Source organism: Colobus angolensis, unplaced genomic scaffold (genome assembly GCF_000951035.1).
Source record: "Colobus angolensis palliatus isolate OR3802 unplaced genomic scaffold, Cang.pa_1.0 Scaffold224, whole genome shotgun sequence".
NCBI classification, from domain to species: Eukaryota; Metazoa; Chordata; class Mammalia; order Primates; family Cercopithecidae; genus Colobus; species Colobus angolensis.
Window position 1 is genome coordinate 1,839,136 of NW_012115422.1, and position 25,068 is coordinate 1,864,203.

Consider the following 25,068-nt stretch of genomic DNA (forward strand, 5'->3'; position numbering starts at 1 on the left):
AAAAACCCAGCCCAGTTCATGGCTCGTTTGGCAGCAACCCTGAGACACTTTACAGCCCTAGACCCTAAAAGGTCAAAAGGTTGTCTTATTCTCAATATATATTTGATTACCCAGTGCACTCCCCACATTAAATAAAACCCCCAAAATTAAATTCCAGCCCTCAAACCCCACAACAGGACTTAATTAACCCTGCCTTCAAGGTGTACAATAATAAAGTAGAGACAGCCAAGTAGCAATGTATTTCTGAGTTGCAATTCCTTGCCTCCACTGTGAGAGAAACCCCAGCCACATCTCCAGCGCACAAGAACTTCCAAATGCCTGAACTACAGCCGCCAGGCGTTTCTCCAGGACCGCCTCCCGCAGGAGTTTGCTACAAGTGCTGGAAATCTGGCCACTAGGCCAAGGAATGTCCGCAGCCCAGGATTCCTCCTAAGCCGTGTCCCATCTGTGCGGGACCCCACTGGAAATCAGACTGTTCAACTCATCTGGCAGCCACTTCCAGAGCCCCTGGAACTCTGGCCCAAGGCTCTCTGACTGACTCCTTCCCAGATCTTCTCGGCTTAGCAGCTGAAGACTGACACTGCCTGATCGCCTCGGAAGCCTACAGGACCATCACAGAGGCTCTAGGTAACTCTCACAGTGGAAGGTAAGTCCGTCCCCTTCTTAATCAATACAGAGGCTACCCACTCCACATTACCTTCTTTTCAAAGGCTTGCTTCCCTTACCTCCATAACTGTTGTGAGTATTGACGGCCAGGCTTCTAAACCTCTCAAAACTCCCCAAGTGTGCTGCCAACTTGGATAACATTCTTTAATGCACTCCTTTTTAGTTATCCCCACCTACCCACCCAGTTCCCTTATTAGGCCAAGACATTTTAACTAAATTATCTGCTCCCCTGATTATTCCTAGGCTACAGCCACACCTCATTGCTACCTTTTCCCTCTGTTCAAAGCCTCCTTCGCATCCTCCCCTTGTATCTCCCCACCTTAATCCACAAGTATAGGATACCTCTACTCCCTCCTTGGCGACTGATCACGCACCCCTTACCATCTCATTAAAACTTAATCACCCTTATCCTGCTAAATGCCAATATCCCATGCCACAGCATGCTTTAAAAGGAATAAAGCCTGTTATCACTCGCCTGTTACAGCATGGCCTTTTAAAGCCTGAAACTCCCCTTACAATTCCCCCATTTTACCTGTCCTAAAACCAGACAAGACTTACAGGTTAGTTCAGGATCTGTGCCTTATCAACCAAATTGTTTTGCCTATCTACCCCATAGTGCCAAACCCATATACTCTCCTATCCTCAATACCTCCCTGCACAACCCATTACTCTGTTCTGGATCTCAAACATGCTTTCTTTACTATTCCTTTGCACCCTTCATCCCAGCCTCTCTTCACTTTCACTTAGACTGACCCTGACACCCATCAGGCTCGGTAAATTACCTGGGCTGTACTGCCGCAAGGCTTCACAGACAGCCCCCATTACTTCAGTCAAGCCCAAATTTCTTCCTCATCTGTTACCTATTTCGGCGTAATTCTCATAAAAACACACGTGCTCTCCCTGCTGATCGTGTCCAGCTAATCTCCCAAACCCCAATCCCTTCTACAAAACAACAACTCCTTTCCTTCCTAGGCATGGTTTGTGTGGTCAGAATTCTTAAACAAGCGCCAGGACCGCGTCCTGTAGCCTTTCTGTCCAAACAACTTGACATTACTGTTTTAGCCTAGCCCTCATGTCTACGTGCAGCGGCTGCCACTGCTTTAATACTGTTAGAGGCCCTAAAAATCACCAACTATGCTTGACTCACTCTCTACAGTTCTCATAACTTCCAAAATCTATTTTCTACCCCCACCATCACTCAAGACAACGCTTATGCTGGTAAGGTAGCGAAAAAAGCAGCCATCAAAAGGCCTCAGATCCCATTGCTCAGGACAATGCTTATGCTGATAAGTTAGTTTAAAAAGCAGCTGGCTTCCAACTTCTATCCCTCACAGCAGTTTTCCTCCTTCACATTGGTCACTCCCACCTACTCCCCTGCGGAAACTTCCACCTATCAGTCTCTTCCCACACAAGGCAAATGGTTCTTAGACCAAGGAAAATATCTCCTTCCAGTCTCACAGGCCCATTCTATTCTGTTGTCATTTCATAACCTCTTCCATCTAGGTTACAAGCCGTTAGCGTGTCTTAGAACCTCTCATTTCCTTTCCATCCTAGAAATCTGTCCTCAAGGAAATCACTTCTCAGTGTTCCATCTGCCATTCTACTGCTCCTCAGGAATTTCTCAGGCCCCCTCCCTTCCCTACACATCAGGCTCAGGGATTTGCCCCCACCCAGGACAGGCAAATTGACTTTACTCACATGCCTCGAGTCAGGAAACTAAAATACCTCTTGGTCTGGGTAGACACTTTCACTGGACGGGTAGAGGCCTTTCCTACAGGGTCTGAGAAGGCCACCGCAGTCATTTCTTCCCTTCTGTCAGACCTAATTCCTCAGTTTGGCCTTCCCACCTCTATACAGTCCGATAGCAGACCGGCCTTTATTAGTCAAATCACCCAAGCCATTTTTTTAGGTTCTTGGTATTCAGTGGAACCTTTATATCCTTTACCATCCTCAATCTTCAGGAAAAGTAGAAGGACTAAAGGTCTTCTAAAAATATACCTCACTGACCTCAGTCACCAACTTAAAAAGGACTAGACAATACTTTTACCACTTTCCCTTCTCAGAATTCAGGCCTGTCCTTGGAATGCTACAGGTTCCAGCCCATTTGAGCTCCTGTGTGGACACTCCTTTTTATTAGGTCCCAGTCTCATTCCAGACACCAGACCAAATTGAACTGCATCCCAAAAACTTGGACAGAGCCTAAAAACCCACCAACCAAGCAAGTAATTACGTTGAACCCCCATAGGCTCTATTTAGATGTCCTAGGTCCTATCAATTCTTAGTCCTTTAATACCTGTTTTTTCTCCTTCTCTTATTCAGACCTTGTGTCTTCCGTTTAGTTTTTCAGTTCATACAAAACCACATACAGGCCATCACCAATCATTCTATATGACAAATGCTCCTTCTAACAACCCCACAATATCACCTCTTACCACAAAGTCTTCCTTCAGCTTAATCTCTCCCATTCTAAGTTTCCACGCTGCCCCTAATCCTGCTTGAAGCAGCCCTGAGAAACATCGCCCATTATCTCTCCCTTCCACCCCCCAAAAATTTTCGCTGCCTCAACACTTCAACACTATTTTGTTTTTCTTATTAATATAAGAAGACAGGAATGTCAGGCCTCTGAGCCAAAGCTAAGCCATCAAATCCCCTGTGACCTGCATGTACACATCCAGATGGTCGGTTCCTGCCTTAACTGATGACATCCCACCACAAAAGAAGTGAAAATGGCCTGTTCCTGCCTTAACTGATGACATTACCTTGTGAAATTCCTTTTCCTGGCTCATCCTGGCTCAAAAGCTCCCCCACTGAGCACCTTGTGACCCCCCCAACCCCTGCCCGGCAGAGAAGCCCCTTTGACTGTAATTTTCCTTTACTTACCCAAATCCTATAAAACAGCCCCACCCCTATCTCCCTTCGCTGACTCTCTTTTCGGACTCCCGCCTGCACCCAGGTGATTAAAAAGCTTTATTGCTCACACAAAGCCTGTTTGGTGGTCTCTTCACATGGATGCGCATGAAACAGTCTCTTCAACAAATGGTGCTGGGAGAAATGGATATCCATATGCAGAAGTATGAAACTATACCCCTATCTCTTGTCATATAAAAAGATCAAATAAAAATGAATTAAAGACTGAAATCTAAGACCTCTAACTATGAAACTACTACAAAAAAAATTGGGGAAATTCTCTAGGACATTGGTCTGGGCAAAAATGTCTTCAGTCCCCACAAGTACAGGTAACTAATGCAAAAATGGACAGATGGGATCACATTGACTTAAAAAGCTTGCACAGCAAAAAGTAAAAACAAAAAACCCCAAAACCAAAAAACAAACAAAAAAACAATCAACACAGTGAAGAGACAACTCACAGAATGGGACAAAATATTTGCAAACTACCAGTTGGAAAGGGATTAATAACCCGAATATATAAAAAGCTCAACTAGATCTACAGGAAAAAAATCTAACAATCTGATTTTAAAATGGGCCAAAGATTTGAATAGACATTTCTCAACAGAAGACATACGAATGGCAAACAGGCATATATGAAAAGGTGTTCAACATCACTGATCAACAGAGAAATGCAAATCAAAACAACAATGAGATATCTCACCCCAGGCAAAAATGGCTTTTATTCAAAAGACTGCAGTAACAAATGCTGGGCAAGGACATAGAGAAAACGGAATCCTCATACAATGTTTGTGGGAGTGTAAAAGTATAGCCACTGTGGAGAACAGTTTGGAGGTTCCTCAAAAACCTAAAAATAAAGCTACCATATGATCCAGCAATCTCACTACTAGGTATATACCTAAAAGAAAGGAAGTCAGTATATTGAACAGCTATCTGCACTCCCATGTTTGTTGCAGGTCTGTTCACAATAGCCAAAATTTAGAAGCAACCAATGAAAAGAAAATGTGCTAACTACATAATGGAGTCATAAAAATAAGAATGAGATCCTGTTATTTCCAACAACATGGATGGAACTAGGGGGTCATTATGCTAAGTGAAATAAGCCAGGCACAGAAAGATAAATATCACATCCCCTCACTTATTTGTGGGTTCCAAAAATCAAAACAATTGAACTCATGGGGGAGAGAACAGAAGAATGGTTATCAGAGGCTGGGAAGGGCAGTGGGAGGGAGGGTGAGTAGGAAGTGGGGACGGTTAATGGGTACAAAAAAATAACGAATGAAGACCCAGTATTTGATAATACAACAGGGCAACTATAGTCAATAATTGTACATTTAAAAATAACAAATAATTGGTTTGACACACAAAAGGTAAATGAGGGGATGAACATCCCATTTTTCCATGATGTGATTATACATTGCATGCCTGTATCAAAACATCCTATGTGCCCCATTATATATGCCTAGTATAAATGCACAAAAAATGAAACATTTATAAAAATTTGCCTAATTTTGGGACCAGGCTATGAAAAATAGCATGTCTTCTTAATTTACATGCTTTTAAAAATTAAGCAAAAATAACTTTAAAAGAAGCTGTTTTGGGGCGAATATTCTCCTGTTTTTTCTATTAATGCTTTCCTAGAAAGCAAAATTTACTACAAAATGACTGAAGCCCATTCTTAACTGCCAGTTATAATTTGAGATTCAGAATAAGAAATACTTTCACAAATAACTGAGATAAAGCATGATAAAACCAATACAATTGTTTTGTTCGAAAAATTTTGTCTCACATGTAAAATCTAATGCAACATAGAGACAAGGGAAGGCACTGTGACCATGACAAGGGTGTACTAAGCAACACTAATGAAAATGAGGTATTCTTCTCTTCTTGGAGAGCCACTGGAAGAACTTGCATGTAAATTTGAAGAAAAATGATGCAAGCCACTTGCCCATTATTGACAGAGCCCTTCCAGTTTGACTGCTGTGACATATTTGATATTTTTACTATTAACCTTTGATCTGATGCTTGGGACTACAATAGAAAACTATGCATGCTTTTTCTTCCATTGTAGGTTCCAATGCCACATGGCCTTTGCTATTTCAGATTAAGTCTTTTAATTTTGGAAACATTTTCACTGATGGCACCTATTCTATGGCAATGTATGTAACTTGCAACTCATCATTTATATTTAAATGGTAGAACCATTTATTTCTTCAGAAAGGACTTTAGAAATATTCTAAACTTTGAGATTTTTTTTTTTTCCACACAGAAGGATGCTAGCTCTCTAGGATCTTAATACTAAAGTATTAACTCTATGAATACCCATATTTCAATATATAGTTACTGATAATCTGGAAAGACCTGTACTGTTGTTTTAAGCCATGTGAGAAAATTACAGGCAAAGTTTATTTGTATTAAGTTTTGAGAAATGATTTTTCATAACTACACAGGATAGAAATAAAATGGCATAACTTTGCTTCAAAAGTAACTATTCTGTGGCCAATCTAGAAATGTCAGATTTAAAATTAGTTCTTACATCTATTTAGAACAAATTGCTTTGAGAACTGTGTTCTCTAGGTTATTTTGAGTGTGTGTGTTTGTTCATGTCTATTTATCTAAGATGTGGGCCTTGGAGTAAATAGGATTCTCTCATGACTATAATCTCAAATATGGTCATCCATCATATAGTCTCATAGATGTAGAATTAGCAAAACTACATTTAATAGTAAGCACACACCATAGATGAAATTATCTTTCCTGTCCTCTGACGTAAGTCAAGACTAACATGAGTTTGACCTTTTAAAACACCACTCATTTGTTACCGTTATAGAAACACATCAGCTTGTCTTCATGAAACTTTTTAACTGTATCACATAATCTACCTTAAGCACACTTGTAGAATGTTGTCTGTTAAAAAGTTGCCATGCATCTCCTCAGATTGGTCATATTTAACAGATATGACTAAAATGGTCACTCCACACACTCTCCAGCAAAACTGGTATTAAGTCTGCATCTTCACTTAGCATGCACCACTTCTAATATAACACATAATTGACTTATTTGTTGATTACATTTCCCAACATCCTCCCACTATCTTTAGAATGTAGCCTCCACAAAGGCAGAGATTTTTGCTTTTGGCCATTGTGTTACTTCAAGTGCTTAGAGCAACCTCTGGCACCTAGTAGCACTCAAACATTCACTGACAAAACAATGTGGCAGATGAGGTCAGAGACACAATGGGATGGGATGGGGAATAGATAATTTTTGGGCTTTGTGGGCCATCTTCAAGCTCGGAGTGAAACAGGGAAGGCACTCCAGGATTCTAGGCAGAGCAGTGCTGTAACCTGACAAAGGTTTTAAAAGCATTGCTCTGGCTACTGTTTTGAGGATGGGCTGTGGTGGGCAGGGGTGAAAGTAAAAAGACATTTATGAAGCAAGTATAGTAATTGGATGAGGAATCATAAAGTCACAGATTAGGATGAAAGTGGTATAAATGGTGATATGTGGTTGAATTCTGGATTGTTTTGAGGGGAAAGCAAATAGTATTTCCTGATGGACCGGATGTGGGCTGAGAGAAAGAAAATCAAGGTGACAACAAGGTTGTTCTAGCTTAAGCAACTGAAGAATTGTGTTGTCATCAATTGACTTGTGGAAGTTTGTGGGAGGAATACGTTTGAGGGTAGGGTGAGCTGTTTGAAAGTTCAGTGTTGGACATACCATGTTTCAGATGTTTTGTCAGACCATCACCAAGGGATGCCATAGGCAGGTGGATCTGTGATTAAAGTTCAGGGGTGTGGGGAATTACATATGAATTATATAATTATATAATTCAATTGAATAATTATATAATTATATATACAAATAACAATGGGATGCAAAGTGAGTGCAGAGAGGAACAAGGGCCAAGTACCCTGCAGTTAAAAGGAATGAATGAATTTTATCACAGAACTAGAAAGAATCTCAGGTTCTTCTCAGGTAATAAATGTCCTGAAGGGAAAAAAAATATCATTATCAGGTGATGTTACTTTATGAAGGAAAGGTAAGAGAACAAGCAAATTATGAACATAATTTAAAGATAGAATTTATTCTCTGATGGTTTACTCATGCAAACTGCACATAAAAGAAAATAGTACAGTTTGTGTAACATTGCAAATATAAGGACTGAAAATGCTAGGTACAGAAGTAGTATGACATCCTGAAAGTCAAAATGGAATTTGTGTTTATACACTAATAATGATTTTTATATTTGCTCAGTACAGACTGATTTACAATGAACGTTTTGCTAACCTTGGTAAGCTTGTTAACCGTTTACATGACTTCTTACATCTATGTAGTTTTATTTTACAGTTGCAAGAATTCTGTTACCAAAGAATCTTAACTTGCATAAGTAATAAGATGAAAGAAAAATGTATTGACGGACTTAGAGTGAAAAATTGAGGCTTTTCCTAACCTATTCAAACTACAATAAAAAATACCCTTCTTGCAGAATTCGTATTTTGTGCCTTTGAGATAACTCCTTAGAATAATGATATCAAAATCATGATTTGAAACTGATTACTTTAAAATAATGAAATTCGTTGAAAATTAAAAATTTAAGAATTATCAAATAAAAATGCTCTCATTATAATAAGCTAAACAATAAAATTCCCATTATCTTCATACTTAAAGTCCTGAAATGTCATTTATATAATCTGAATGTTTCCCAGTTTGGAACTTAGGCAGGTGGGATATTTCCTTGAATTATCAAGGATATTCCATACAGACTTTTAAAATGTCAGTCTCATTAAGAGATGGCACTGAGACTTTAGCAAATAGTGTAGTATGGATGCAGGACAAACTACACAACTTATTATAAATGCATTACAGATATTTACATAGTGGAATCCTGCTTGAATGCCAGAAGTTGCTACTGGGTAGGACTCATAACTATTTTACAAAGTTTTCTTACGCACATCTACTACTTTTAAAATTTTATGTTTAACAATTTATTCTATTTTAAAATATGTACTGTATTTTGAACATAACTGCAGAATAAAAATAGATAATGGCACATTAGAAAACTAAGTATCCCACAGATGATTGGATAATGAGAAAAGTATACCTACAATCATCTCATCAGAAACAAGCTACATCATGGAATGTTAGTTATCCAAGCCTGCACAATAATGACATTTTAAACTGCAATCATCTATTGGCCAGCATCACACTGAAGGCATCGTTAAACATTCAAGCAAAGATTGCTGGCATAAACTATTGAAAGACACACACACACACACACACGCACACACACACAGACACACACACTCTCTCTCATTCATGCACGCTTCCCACATTATAATTACATTGTTCTAAAGATAGATACTGATTTTTTTTCCACGAGAAACATTATCAAAATTTGCTACTAAAAGATGACAGTGCTTTCACAAGAATAAGTACAAGTTAGCTCGCAAGTACAAGACAATGGGGGTAAACAGTTTTAAATTTTCTAAGTAGTAATTTTAGGCTTTTCTGGCAACCATACCATACTTAATTATGCATAAACTTTGCAGTTTGTAACCTGAAATCTGTAAAAACAACAACAAAAAAACCAAAAACAAGAGCTAATTTCAAAAATTATTAGATATTTGATAACCCTGTATCATACATTATATAATTTCATATTTTTAGCCTCAAAACATACGTGTAAAATATTGAATTTAAGACTTGAAAAATAAAATCATTTTTGAAATGCTGAAAATTCTAAAATTTGTTTACTTAAAACCTTAAATAAAAAAGAAAAATGATTATAAATGACCTTGATTTAGCTTAACAATGTGCATAAAAGCACTATGTCTTTACCATGTTTTCACTCACTTAAAAAAAAGTGTTCTTTAATGTTTTTCCTTTTGCATAATGTGCAAAATAAAAGGCAAAAAGATTAAAAGCAAATTTCTATCTTTCTCTTGCCTAGTGCTTTTATGACTCCGTTAACATTACAAAGTCAACAGGGACTATGCAAAACTTTGGTATAAATGATAATACTACTACCATCACAGTTGAGGGTTAAGGGGTGGTCAAAAGAAATGGAAGTGGGAAGAAAGATTCAGTAACACCCCCATTTATTAAAACACCAACAAATTAAAAGTGAAATAAACCACAATGAATTATAATACAATTTACACATTGAGCACAGAAAAATTAATAAATCTACTAATATTTATAAAAAAAGAAAAATCAGTCTTTTTCCAGAGACTAAAAACTGTTTTTCAGTCTGATCAACTGCTGCTACACCAACTTTAGAGCCAAATTTAATTTCAAGTAAAAAAAAAAATTTACAACCACAGATTTCGCATAAATGGAAACTGGTCTTTCCTTGATTTCCCTTTGAAGTCACTAATGAGTATCTAAAACTGTTGTACTGCAGGTTTTTAATCAACTTCCTGAGGGCTGTGACTGGGAGGAAGGAGCCATAACGATCTGTGAAAGAGCAGGCTCTGTACTCTGGTCCGCCATCTGGGTGAGGACTGAAGTGGCTACAGCTTCTGCCTTGGAGGTTGAACTGACTCCATTGGATGTGCTGACCGAACTATGCTGTATAGCTTCTGTATGTGGACTACTCGGCACTGAAATGTCTTCTGAACTATCATCTTTATCAGCAGCTGGGTGAAAAAAAGAAAAATTATTCATTTTCCTAAAATCTGTAAGAATGCACCATTATGCTGAGGCAATATACGGAGTAAAAAGTTAGAAAGCATCTTACAAAACTGATTAGACAAGTTGGTATTACAGGAATTGATATAGGTCATGAAGTAGGCAATTTTACCTGCAATAGGTCAAAAGAAGGCACAACCATGCATATGGAAACATCTGGGTGCCCACTGCCTTATGGAATAGAGTTGAAGAAATATTTGCTAAATAGTGTTAAAGAAAGAAAATGAGGTAGAGTTTGGAAGACAGGCTCTTACAGATACAATCAAACATAAGTATCACATTTAACAAACTCAGTCTGGTTGGCCTACATGTCATTCTTATTATAAGATAAAAATTTATAACCACATGCATAAACAAAATGAATTCTTACATACAAATTACATCTTCAAATTATTCCCTCTGCATTCTCCAGAACTGTATTTATTCTGGCTGATTTTCCATCTATTGCAGCCATGAATGATTATAACACCTGATTCTAATGATGCATACATATGAGAATAAGCAATATTTAGAATCTAAATGCCACCAGCTGTTATAGTTGCATGAATAAACTGGGATTCAAGTAAAAATCCATACAAAACTCTAAACATTGCAACTGAAAAGATATTCAGGAAAAGGCATTCTAAATATTTACAAAAATAAATCTGCAAATATTTAGACCTGAACAAGTCTTACACCCTTATTTTAATAGAACTAAATCCAGTAATTTCATTTAGTAAAAATTTGATATAGATAACACACAAATATTTATAGTATATGTAAGTTATGAGGAACAATGATAACATGAACACCTGGGAACTGTGCCACCAACCTAAGAGAGAACACTGCCATTAACACTTCTGCTTCCTGGGGGTTCCTGTCCTCACCAAAGGTAATCACCACTCTGACATTTCTTTAACCATTCTCTTGTTTTTCTTTGTAGTTTTACCACATAGGTATGTATCCCTAAGCAACATAGTTCAGCTGTTTATTCTGAAACATTTTAAAAACAGTATCACACTGGATGTACTCTTTGGCACCTTGCTTTTTTCACTTGGCATTAAAACTTTATTCAGTGTTCAGAAGTGACAATAAGTAGGCTTTTAAAATCAAATCTGAGAATGTGTACTGATGGCCAGATGCCCATTCTGAAAGTCAATTAGTAAAAAAAATTGTGGATATCTTATGAAGCAGGACTTAGCCTATGATTTGCAATGTAGAAGATGCAGAGGGGGATACCTGGTAGTGTCAACTTTAGCTAAAAAAAAATTATTAATATTGTGCATTTTCTGAAATACAGTTTTTACAGAATTTTTCAACATCTGCCTCAAATCCATGCATTTTTGAAAAGCAGGTTTTAAAATACATTAATGAGATGGAACCCTATTTTCTCTATAACATGCTATAAATCAAAACCATACCCCTGGATACTTGACCTCAAGGTACAATAAAACAACAACAACAAAACCAACCACCAGAAGTAGTATTCCTTTAAAAATTATACAAAATGGAATGAATACTTAAAAAAATTATAGATTCAGATGGTACATATGCAGGTGTGTTACACAGGTATATTGTGCAATAGAAGTTTGGGCTTCTACTGAACCTATCACTGAAATAGTGAACATAGCACCCAATAGGTAGTTTCTCAACTAGTGCCCCCCCTTCCCCTCTACTTTTCTGATCAAGCAATATTGAATGTTACAAAATATTTATAATTCAGATATTAAAATAGCCAATCATTACATGTACAAAGAAAACAAAACACTGGCAATGACAGTTTAACTGGAGGGAATACTAAAAAGCTCTATTTGTTTATTTCACCACTATTCTTTAAAAGAACAACAGGCTGACGTTTCCCTGAATGTTGAGTTCAAGGGATACACCAGCTTTTAAAAATAAAGAGGCTGATCTGTGATGAGTGGTATAAGGAAATGTAAATACATACTGGAGGCAACAACTCAAAATGAAAACAGTAAATTATAAAGGATGAATGTTTACCTATAGACTTTCAGAATTAGTAAAAGCAATGTGATATATTTCCACCTATGTCCAGTTCTAGGTGAGGGGAGAAAATGACTGGTGTAATCACAAACACCAGAGAGATACAGAAAGCCATGGTGTACTCACACCAGAGAGATACAGAAAGCCATGGTGTACTCAAAGAGCCACTTCCAGCTCTACCTAAGCTAAAAGAAACCAGTTGTTTGGCAATTCAGTAATCTTGAAAGTTCTCTACCTATGTCCACAGGTTTCTTTTTCTTATTGAGATAGGGTCTCTCTGTCGCCCAGGCTGGAGTGTTATGGCACAATCACAGCTCACTGCAGCCTTGAACTCTTGGGCTCAAGTGATCCTCTTGCCTCAGCCTCCCAAGTAGCTGGGACTATAGGTGTGTGCCACAATGTCTGGCTTTTTTAAACTTTATTTTCTGTAGAGATGGGGTCCCGCTATTTCACCCAGACTGGTCTTGAACTCATGGGCTCAAACAATCTTCCCGCCTTGGGGTCCCAAAGTGTTGGGACTACAAGGCATGAGCCACAGTGCCTGGCCCATACATTTTTTCAGTAATAAAAGTATTTGTGGTTGATTAGTCCCTAAGAAGCTTTTCTTCCAATTTATAATTATAGAGACAATTATAATACAACTTTAATTATGCCCAGGTCTAAAGAATGTGAATTCATGGCAATAACATCACTTTTGTGCTTTATTTTTATTCCTCATGGAACCCAAATATTTAAAATGTACTCTTTATTATTTTCATTCAGGTTTTATATTACTTAACTGTTGGGGTGACTGTCATGGTTTTCCCATGATGGAGGCATCTTCTTAGGAAGTAGGACTTTCAGTGCTAAAACTGGGTGGGACAGACCCTATGGCTGTGACTTAGTACTTTCACCTTTACTTGCAAGATTTTGTAACATTCCTTAATTTCTACTAAATCTTAGTTTTGATTCACAAATGTCTTTAAAGATTTAGCTAGTATTACAACTCACCACTGTTAGCAAGAGCTGTGCACTACAACATAATGAAGAGTGTCAATTTTTCAAAGGTATTCACTTAGTCAATCTCTGTGTCTGTTTTTACTACTACACAACAGAGAAGTCAGACTTATTTCAAACATTTCAAATTTGAAAATATAAATTACTTGAAAATTTCTACAAAATCCAATTATCTCCCAAGAGCTGAAGAGAATTAATTTTATGAGAACTATATTTCAGTTAATTTGATTATCTACATGACTAGACAGGAATAAGGATAGGAGTATTTCCAAACAACAAAAATATCCTATTCATTTCTTATATTCTCATAACTTAGTACTCTATGTACTAAAAATGTATTAATCTAGATTTCAATCATTTTATGTAAGTATACAGCATATAAACCCACGCATCTATACACTTAAGGTATCTCTGTAAATCGACTGTCAAAATGAACACTGGTTTGCATCTGCTGAGCATACACTGCCTGGATAATACAGTCAAAACTGTTGTGATTATCTAATAAATTATCAAAGATTTAAAAATTACAGGTAATTTTGAATTGGATACAATTTAAGAGGCCAGTTAACTTCCTTTTAATTTTATAAAATCATTTGTTTATTTCCTTTTAACCTATCAAAATTCAAGAGAGATTTCTTGTTAAGAAAATCACGTATGCATAAATGCTGAACTCAGTAGCTTCTATAGGAAATTATGTTAAGTCAGATGGGAACAATAATGGCCTCATCCCTGAAGCAATCACTGTTAATATAAATCCCAAACATATTTCTATATGGTTCCAATTTACTCCACAATGTGTTTCACCATCCTGTCAAAATTACTAGATATCAAATAACCAAGATTTATATGCTCAAAACTGACAAAAATCAGCGTTCTAAATATACACGGCAATTGAGAGTTGCTAAATCTATGGAATCTTTTAAATTAAAAAATATTGCCCATTCTGATGAAACTGCTTACAATGACTACAAGTAAAGATGGTGGCCATTAAGTTTTATCTTGAGCACCTGAGGAACTGTTTGCATCCAATACAAAATGTTTCTTTCTTCTGAATTACTGACACTGGCAAATTGAAATGAAGTGGATACATATGGTTGAAACAATCTTCACATTTACAAATATCCTGAAATATCACTAAATCATAAAGACGTAAGCTGTGGGTTATATATTATAAATGTTGCCTAATGCATTCCCAACTCTGTTATTTGTTACAAATTTGTATACTATGGACAAAATTGGCCATTTATTCAAGAGTAACAGCTGGTTCCAACACTGTGCATCTTATCAAAAAAGAAGGACATTACAAAAGGGAAAAGGCACAATTAACCTCTAAAATGCTGAAAACAAAAGAATCTCATTCTTTGGGAAAACATTTAGGAGGAAACTTATAAGCAGATAATTTAAGTACTGTTCCCGTTTTAGCATTTTTATAACTACTTAGATAATCTCAATATAAAGGTCTACCACAATAAAAACATTACGCAATGCTGACATTATCTAAGAAAGAATAATAGGATCTGATACCATGAAGGGATATCAAATATTGTTAAAGGCAGTCAGCTGATTTTAAAAAGAAAAATACCATCATTACTGAATGGAGGCTGGGAAAAAAGTAGTGTTTCACCCTGTCAATCTAAGACAGAGTGTTATCCTGAGAAGATGAACAATATATCATCAAGTACTTACAGTATATTTTAAATTATCAGCTAATCCATTTTGTTGATCTATAGTAATGCTTAGGAAAAAAGCTAGAAACAGGAAAACTCAAACTCTCTAGATTCTAAAAAAGTATACCTCTTTACTGCATTCTATAATAACCTTACAGAAATTCTGATATTTAATCTTAAATATTTTTAAGATCCATTTTTAAAGTAGCAGCTCAGTTCACTCTGGTGGTGTTTCACTGACGTAGCCTAAGGCTATAGGTAATGGAACATTACTCACTATGATAGCCAGATTTCTTCTGCATGGCGGTTACAGGGCAATCTTTATGAGCCAGAAGAAGCTGTTTCAGCTGTGCCACTTCATTTCTCAGCAGGGTGACTTCACTCTGGAGAAGAAACAACTTATGTACCTTACCACAAACTAAACATATATTTTACTGTTTAAAACAAGCAAGGATTAAAGTATGAAAATTGGACATCACTGGCAGAACATTAAAAACAAAGAAAATATGCTGATTAAATATGTCTAATCAGTACATGGCAGCTTTTATATTTTAGCATTTATTAAAAAGATGTAACTTGAATAAAAATTTAAGTACGATAATGCCACAACTGGATAGCATATTTTGAAATTGTTTCCATTTCCTAGGGACTTCCTATATATTATAGGTAACCTGTTGAAAGTATTTTTATTGTATATATGTTACATGCTCTTCTGATTACTTAAAAAGAAACATCAAGGGAGTCAGGATGAATTTTCACCGATTCCATTCACTTAAAAATGAAATATTCATCCTAGAAATTCAATTAAGCAGGTTTCTAGTTTCCTAGAAACCAAGAGAAGCTCCACAGGGGAAACCAAAATAACCAAAGAATCATGGATACCTAAAATTCACTGCAAGGCACTCTTGCTGGACACTGAAACCAATGAAACTAGATATAATATTTAAATGGCTTAGTTGCCTTTGACCCAGGCAATTTGTACACATCTAAATTTAAATCTGCTAAATCAATGGAGATTTGTCCTGATCTTCAGAATGAGTACTTCAGCTATTGTTTGGGATACATTAATCTGGTAAAAAGTTCCAAATTGAGCAAGTCCGACTAATTCCTTTGAGTTACCCCAAATATTAAAAACACATAAGTCAGTGATCATTACCAATACTCAAGAGTTAGAAATAACATGAATTTAATAAACTGGTAACATAAAAAATTCTTCACTTACAAATACCTCTACTTACTTGGACTTACAATAACTAAAACCATTCAGATTTCATCCATGAACCAAAAAGTAAATTAGAATATATAGCAAACAGGTGTACATAAAAGCTCAGGCATGACATTTTCTACCTTATTTCTTAACCAGAAGGCTGAATATAAAATAATTTAGCAGGCTGGCCTGGTGGCTCACGCCTGTGATCCCAGCACTTTGGGAGGCTGAGGCAGTTGGATCACTTGAGGTCAGGAGTTTGAGACCAGCCTGGCCAACATGCTGAAACCCTGTCTCTACAAAAAATACAAAAATTAGTTGGGTGTGGTGGCGGGTACCTGTAATCCCAGCTACCTTGGGAGGCTGAGGCAGGGGAATTGCTTGAATCCAGGAAGCAGAGGCTGCAGTGAGGTGAGGTTGCGTCACTGCACTCCAGCCTTGGTGACAGAATGAGACTCCGTCTCAAAAAAAATAAATAAGAATTTAGCAGACCTGGGCCTCCATAAGCGATAAATGACAGAAACATAAAAATCAAAAGAATAAAAGTTAAGCAATCTAAAGGCAAGTCTATTGGGTCAGTTTCTCACACCCCAATAACAATGAACTACATCACTGTATTTAAGTACAGAACAAAAATTGATGCTCATAATAACTCTAAACCATTAATTAAAAGATTAAATTATTTAGAATACTATATTTGAGGCAAGAATGGGTAGACGGTAACCAAAGTACAAAAGGTAACATTTAAAACAGTTCTGCTTGAAAAGATAAGCTGTCATTTAGAAAATACCTTCTGCAACTGGTGTCAATACTGCTAATTATAGCTCAGTATTAATGACACTATTGATGAAACCATGTTATGAATAATCTAATGTATATTCCCCAATGTATATCACCCATCCTGTCAGCTTGATTTTAAGACTGACGTCTACAAGTTTCTCTCATTAAATCCTGTAACAGGAAATGGGCTGGATATTTATTTTTAGTCAAGAATATACAATCTTTAACAATCTGGTGATGGTGACCATGATTTTCAACTCTTACTGCTCTTTCGATATACTCTATCCTTTAACACCAAACACTAGTAATGCTTCAAGCCTCTCATACACTTGCTGCCTTCACATTAGCCTGAACAATATGAAATAACCAGTATTTGTCTTAACTTACAAAAATAACAGTTTGAAATTGCTAGCTAAATACATACTGTTGTCTTTATCTTCTCTTCTTTGTCTTGCTAAATATTTTAAGTGCCAACTAAGTACAGTTTAGACTGCATAGGAAAATCAGTTAGATGCCTATTTCTGTGTTCCCACAGCCATATACTTTTGTGTGTATATATACAGATCTCTTCCCTAGTACTTATCACACTGGATTGTAACTTTTGGTGTACTTGTTTGCTACCTCTCCCAGACTGGGAATTTCTTGAAGGCAGAACATATCTTTTTCTTGGTATCCCCAGAGCATAGTATATTGCCTGATATGGACTGAGTAGAGAGACATATTTTAGAGAGGACCATGTAATTCTATGTCTAGGAGGTAAAAAATATCAAAGAAGGTGAACTAAAAAAGCTTGAATAATATGAATCTGGTCAGAGGTCCTAACTTCATCATTTATACCAACAATCTCACTGATACAGTTACATTGTTAATTTTCTCAGTTATGAACATTGGCATATTATATAGTATCACCTCAATTACAGAACTTTAAAAATCACAAATGCCTTCTCTCTTAAACACTCTATACACTCACAATAAACCATATTATGAAACAAAATGCTGTATGTGACAAAAGTATTGAAAGTGTTATGCGTTGGCTAATTGATATAAAATAATTGATTTAAATATAGACTGGGTGTGGTGGCTCATGCCTGTAATCCCAGCACTTTGGAAGACTGAGGCGGGCAGATAACTTGAGGTCAGGAGTTTAAGACCAGCCTGGCCAACGTGGTGAAACCTTGTCTCTACTAAAAATATAAGAATTAGCTGGGTGTGATGGCGCATGCTTGTAATCCCAGCTGCTTGGAAGGCTGAGGCAGGAGAACTGCTTGAACCAAGAGGTGGAGGTTGCACCACTGCATTCCAGCCTGGGCTACAGAGTGAGACTCAGTCTCAAAAAAATAAATAAATACACACACACACACACACACACACACAAATTATCTCTTTAAATAGGCAGGTCTGAAACTGATGAACAAGACATCAGTTTCTATATTTCAAACTTAACTGTTGGTGGTGTTCTGGCTGTTGATCTAATTAGACTACCCGGTTTACTAACATGTAGATGTAAAGATGCCACTAGCTAGGAAAGGTTAATGAACATCCAGGACTAAAGAGGTATAGTACTTGATTCCTGTTACAATGTACATTTGTGCTAACTGAATTTTAATTGGCATTAACTTGGGGAAACAATGGAAAAGGCCAAGAAGAAGAAATTAAAAATTAAAGCTTTTGCACATTCTTTTATTTTTTAATTTCTGTTACTCTTTTTTCTTTTAAAAAACTCTGCATATTCTTATATATAAATTTGCATGTATCTAAAAGGTATAACATACAAGCATGCTGTAAATTATATTTATCCAAAATTCAAATAACCAATTTTTCCATTACACCTTTTAAATGGCAGAAATGGTTAAGAAATAAACCATTCAAGGTGAACAAATTCAAGGTGTGCACAACAGAAATTCAGTCCAATTTTTTACATTGTCCTGATCTAAAATGTTTTACAGTAACATTTTCCTAATGATGATTCTGAAGCTCAAAAGTGACTTTTGGATGACAAGTTACAAATTAAATATTGTATTATTACTGTACTCTAATAGTCGATTTCATTAAAAGATGGTATCACCACTAGACTAAAACCAGTAAATGAGACACAATTACTGGCTAGGAATTGGGACTGAGAGAAATACTACAAAGCAAACATAGCTGGGGTGCAGGTTAGGCATGAGGGTGGGCCAAACTTTGAAGAAGTAGATTAGTTGAGCTGCACAGCCCTAGTAAGTATAAGCATATGCTAGTGGTAAAGACCAGGTCAAGCAGGGGTTGGAAATAGGATGCTCACGCAGGTAAAGGTTTTATAACTGAATTAGTTAGAAGAGGCAAAAGCTAAGTGGTTCCTAAGTCATATACACACACACACACACACACATATACATACACACATTTATTTATTTTAGTAGAGATGGGGTTTCACCATGTTGGCCAGGCTGGTCTTGAACTCCCGGCCTCAAGTAATTTACCTGCCTTGGCCTCCCAAAGTGCTGGAATTACAGGAGTGAGCCACTGCTCTTGGCCTCATTTATGATAAACATAGTACATTCAACAAACTACTCCAAGCATTTAAGAATTTTAGTCTCATGTACACACACATAAAGAAAATACTGTATTCTTAAAAATACAGGCAGGATTTATTACTATTCAGATAAGATGGCTGCATAAGTCATGATTTTAATTCTGAAATCTTTCTACTAAGAAAGATCAGAAGACAGAGAAGGGGCTGCTACACAAATATAATGGGAAGACTCCTTAAGTTCCTATACACAGAGACCTCAGAATGTAAAAAAGAGAGGTTACATACACAGACAAAACCAGTTTGCTCAAGCCAAAATAAATATCAAGGGGATGTTCAGCCACAAAAAGACAATATTAAATGAAAAAACATGTACACCTCTTACTATCTATTTTGTGGATTACTTTAGATTAGATTTTAATTGGATTCAGCCTCCAAAGTCCTTCTGGTTGTACTAGCTAGCTACTATTTTTGAGTTACTATACTTGCAAGATATGTTAGTTATCTTCCTGGGTCATTCTGAAGATGAAGTAAAATAAGGGATATAAAAGCATTTTGAAAATGTAAAAGTCCCACTCAAATGTGAGAAATCATCACTTTGTCAAAGTAAAACGTATTTGGGAAGATGGAGCAGATGCTAAAAGAAATTATTATTCTGGTCTAAAATCTAATGTAAATTATTTTGTCATTACCTGTACCACAGCTCCACTCTAATAATGTGGCTACTCAAAGGTTATTTACATAGCAGCAAACAAATTTTTCTTACATTGTCTTTGTAATGTAAATCAGCCTGCTGAAATCATCACATGATAGCCAACTGACTAATCAAAACTTTTATTGATATTTGGCCATTAATATCAGGTATTCCCTAAATTCATGATCTTTGACTTTCTACTTCAGCCATTACCCCCAAAATTAAAGACACAGTATTAAATAGTTTCTTATTTTGCGAAATTTCTCACTGCTATGAATTTTTAAAATGTTTAGTCCTCACAAAAGGCAGTTAAATATCAAGATTCCCTCTCCACACAGTTCCAAGGGTTATCGTGGAATGTTAAACCTTACACATGAAAACAAACTAGTTTTTTAAAAATTTACATTTTTAACAGAAAAAAGGATGACAGAGTTCTCACTAGAGCCATAAAATATTTTGGAAACACTTTGCAAAATGAATTGGAATGACTCCTTTCCTATTCTCACACTTTAATTACTTGTTTCATGTCTGTCTCCTCTGCTAGACCACAAATTCTGTAAGTGCAAAGACAATGTCTTTTTCGCTGTTACCCAGATCTAATAATATGCCTTGCACACAACAGATGCATAATGACAGAATGAAAAATAACTAGCATTTGCACAGTATAGTTACAACACTTTTCTATATCTTATTTCAGTTGCTTTTCATAACAGTACTCACTCTATCAGTCTGACGGAGACACAAAGGCTTAGCAAGATTCTTAGTAAAGGCTTCAAATATAAGTATTAGATCTCAAACTCAGAATAAGATGCATGAGATGACCGCAGCTACACTAATATCCCTTTCTTTCATCTAGAATATAGTTAAGAACTCAGTGGAAAAAAGCGGAAGACAGTTAGATCATAGAATTCAGAAATTAAAACAAACAGGTATTATAAAGTATCTTCCAATTATTGCTATTTTTTCCTATTTCAAGTGATAAATACTGAAATAAGATATTGTCTGGTACCAGAAATAAAAGATTTAATCTCATTTTCTACAAGTCAATGAACCAATAAACAAAACCTTTTCCACATCATTAACTTATGAGTAAATTCTAGCTATAAAAGTGTGCTTTTATTAATTTATTGTGCTTCCACTCCACACACATTTTGCAGTATCTAAGTTATTAGGTTGGTGCAAATGGAATCACAGTTTTTGCCATTAAAAGTATGTTTTCCCGTTACTTTTAATGGCAAAAGCCGTGATTCCATTTGCATCAACCTAATATAACAGCCAAATCCACACAAAAATAATTATCAAGTTGTACCCACAGAGTAAATGTTAAGCAGCTACTGTTAGTAAAGAAAAGGAATCTGCTTTTTGTTCATAAGGAAACATGCTACATTTATAAACTGAAAATTAACCCCCACAATGTGTATAACTGAAAGACAAAGCTTATAAACAGTAAAAACCATTTCAAGTAAAAGATAACAAAATTAACAAAACAGGTATTACTTTAAAAATACAATAAATCCTGGCTAACACGGTGAAACCCCGTCTCTACTAAAAAATACAAAAAACTAGCCGGGCGAGGTGGCGGGCGCCTGTAGTCCCAGCTACTCAACCTGGGAGGCGGAGCTTGCAGTGAGCTGAGATCCGGCCACTGCATTCCAGCCCCGGAGACAGAGCGGGACTCCGTCTCAAAAAAAAAAAAAAAAAAAAATACAATAATTGGCTGGGTGCAGTGGCTCATGCCTGTGATCTCAGCACTTTGGGAGGCCGAGGCAGGCAGATCACCTGAGGTCGGGAGTTCGAGACTAGCCTGACCAATGTGGAGAAACCCGTCTCTACTAAAAATACAAAATTAGCTGGGCGTGGTGGCACACGCCTGTAAATCCCAGCTACTCAGAAGGCTGAGGCAGGAGAATCGCTTAAACCCAGGAGGGGGAGGTTGCGGTGAGCTGAGATTGCGCCACTGCACTTTAGCCTGGGGAACAAGAGCAAAACTCTGTCTCAAAAACAAACAAACAAACAAACAAAAAACCCCAATAATTTATAACCAACAGTATTCAGTTTTTGGTCTAGATTACCATAAATGTCTCTAATATAATTTGATGAAATTGCTCTTTTAGCAATGATTTGGAAAACTAAAACATTATTAAATTTAGTGAATGCGGCAATAAGGCTGAATATATTTTCTTTAAGACCTAATATGTATTTGGTAAAAATATGAACAATCATACCTCAACACTTGCTAAACCTTGTATCACATATAAAACTTATAAGTAAACTATGGGCATTACTGCCCACTACACTGATCAGTTAAGCCTGCATGTCACATGAAGGATCATCAAGGAAATACAGAATTGATTAAAGTTTTCACATAAAGTAGGGTATAATTATTTCTTTGACATTCAATTTTCCTTACAAGTCATTCTGTTCTTCACAGTTAACGGTTTTGCTGTTGGCAGACTGAAGGAAATTTTTCTCCCTGAATCTATTATAGGCATGTTAACTCTTCACACCCTGAAAGCTAAAATCTGTCACTTTTAAAAAACTTATTTTACTTGACAATTAAGTAGAAAACAACAAAAAGTCAAAATAATATACTGACTTGAAACAATAATAGAAAGTCATAGTTGAAGTACCCTTTCTTTCCAAACCATCCACGCTCTCAATTCCCTCCTCACCATTGTTTGCATGTTGGTACATGTCATTCCTAAAATGCTAACTATACTTAGGGAGTCATTTTTATACCAGTTCCTATACCTATGCATTTACCCATCTAACTGTAAACCTTTTTATTAATAAGAAAGGATTATGCTTTATTAAGCATAATAATAATGCTTAATTAAGATGTAACTGTTCTTTTTTGGTAATTTACTGAGGTGAAATTCATAACATAAAGGTAATCAGTTTAAACTGGCATTTAGTACATTCACAATGTTGTGCAACTACCACCCTCTGTCTAGTAACAAAACATTTCTATCGCTCCAAAGTAAAACCCCTTACTCACTAAGCAGTTTCTCCCTATTCTCCCTCCCCCATTAATATGCCCTCTCTCTCTATGGATTTATTTATTCTGGGTATTTCACATAAATGGAATCATACAACATCTGATGTTTTGTTCTGCATTCTTTCACTTAACATAATGTTTTGAGGTTCATCTACACCATAGTATATACCTCATTTCTTTTTATGGAGGAATAATATTTCATTGTACATATAAACCACAACTTGTTTATCCATTCAGCTTGGATGGACATTTGGGCTGTTTCCAACAACTTTCTTTTTGCCCATACAAATATATATATAACAGATATTTTCCCAGGTTAATATAAATAGATGGATATAATACTTTTTCTTTTTTGGAGAGGCATTTTAAATAAAATCCTTGATAATATATCATTTTGGCTCCTATTTTAAAATGCATTTCTAAATCTAAGATGATGCCATCATCACCCAGTTTTTAATGATTAAAAATACTGGTTTTACTTGTTCTGTACATAATTTGAGGTATTAACTAAACTCAAGTTCAAATGTAGATCTTAATTTAGTGATTTCCTAAATTTAGCTTCCATTTAATAGTCTCATGCTTCAAAAAATGATGTCAGCAAACTTCTACCTAATGATAAATCTTATCTTTATTTCTCCAATCAAAAAACTTCTACCCAAATTAGGAAGCATATACAAAGCACTGCTAAAATAACGACATTTTAATCATAGATTGTGTGATAGAAAAAACATGAAATAAATGGGGTCAATATTATATTTCTTTTGAATACTGAATTTTCCATGGTTTTCTGCAATAATAAAGGGCTAATAGTGGTAATCAGTGCCGCAGTATAACTAAGGAACAGGAATATCTCATTAAAAACTATTAAGATTGCTCTAAAATGGTTCAAAGCAGAAAACTTGCTTAGCTTAAAATCCCTGTAAATAATAACATATATGTATGTACTACTTCATAGTTTTCAGGTACTTTTACTTCTTAAATAAGGTACAATAAGCCAAATTACAAAGGAAAATAACGGTAAATTTGTCTTACTAGTTAAATTTTTCTGTAGGAAGAAACCCTTGAATTGACTGATTCATGTAACAATGCAGAGAAGTAAGACCATCAGGTATTACCACATCTATTCTATAGGTAAGACAACTGAAGATAACAGTGATTGTGTTTTATGTCATACAACTAAAAGAGAGCAGGTCATTCAGAAGATTTTGTTAGTTAAGAATGGAAAAAAAAATACACCTATATCACTTCGTTAATGTAATAATATCTGAAAATTTAGTAATAACAGACTTGATATAAAATAGCCATTTTTGCAGCATAAATTAGCACCTACAGTCTATATTATTTAAAAAAAAAGGAAAATTTAGAAATGCTTTCTAAAAATTTCTGAAACTTGTTCTTGATTAAAAATTTATCAGATGACGGGCCAGGAACAGAGGCTCAAGCCTGTAATCCCAGCAATTTGAGAGGCTGAAGGCGGGTGGATCACCTGAGGTCAGGAGTTCAAGACCAGCCTGGCCAACATGGTGAAACCCCATCGCTACAAAAAATTAGCCGGGCGTGGTGGTGTGCACTTGTAATCCCAGCTACTTGGGAGGCTGAGGCAGGAGAATCACTTGCACCTGGGAGCTGGAGGTTGCAGTGAGCCAAGATTGCGCCATTGCACTTCAGCCCAGGTGACAGAGAGAGACTCCGTTTCAAAAACAAAAAAAAATTTATCAGATGATAAATGATAAAATATATGTCTTAATAAACCCTAGAAGATAAGTACATATTTTAAGTCTATGTGATATGGTACATTGTATTAAAAATTTCTTCTAAACCATTAAAATCATTAAAAATAAGTTCGGCAAGACAATCTATTTGTTCTATCATGTCAATATTCAAAGCACAATAAAGACTTGAAAGATCTCTGCTTTGCATTAAAAAAATTTAAATTATAAAACTTACATTTGGTTAAATGCTATGTCTGAT

The 25,068-nt window shown here is 36.0% G+C and overlaps 1 protein-coding gene across 3 annotated transcripts in view; it reads right to left on the reverse strand.

Annotated features, from left to right (window-relative positions):
- Positions 1-7,629: 7,629 nt before the first annotated feature.
- ATF2 (activating transcription factor 2) overlaps positions 7,630-25,068 on the reverse strand; it is a 92,165-nt gene continuing 74,726 nt past the window's right edge. For 2 of the 3 annotated variants that reach the window (XM_011944000.1, XM_011943999.1), the window contains 2 exons: positions 15,187-15,292; positions 7,630-10,211 (listed from right to left, as the gene is read on the reverse strand). In XM_011944000.1, coding sequence (XP_011799390.1) covers positions 9,985-10,211; positions 15,187-15,292 — 333 coding nt within the window. In that variant the 3' untranslated portion in view covers positions 7,630-9,984. Of the gene's footprint in view, positions 10,244-15,186; positions 15,293-25,068 lie in introns of all 3 variants that reach the window. The other variant, XM_011944001.1, reaches the window with a different exon arrangement.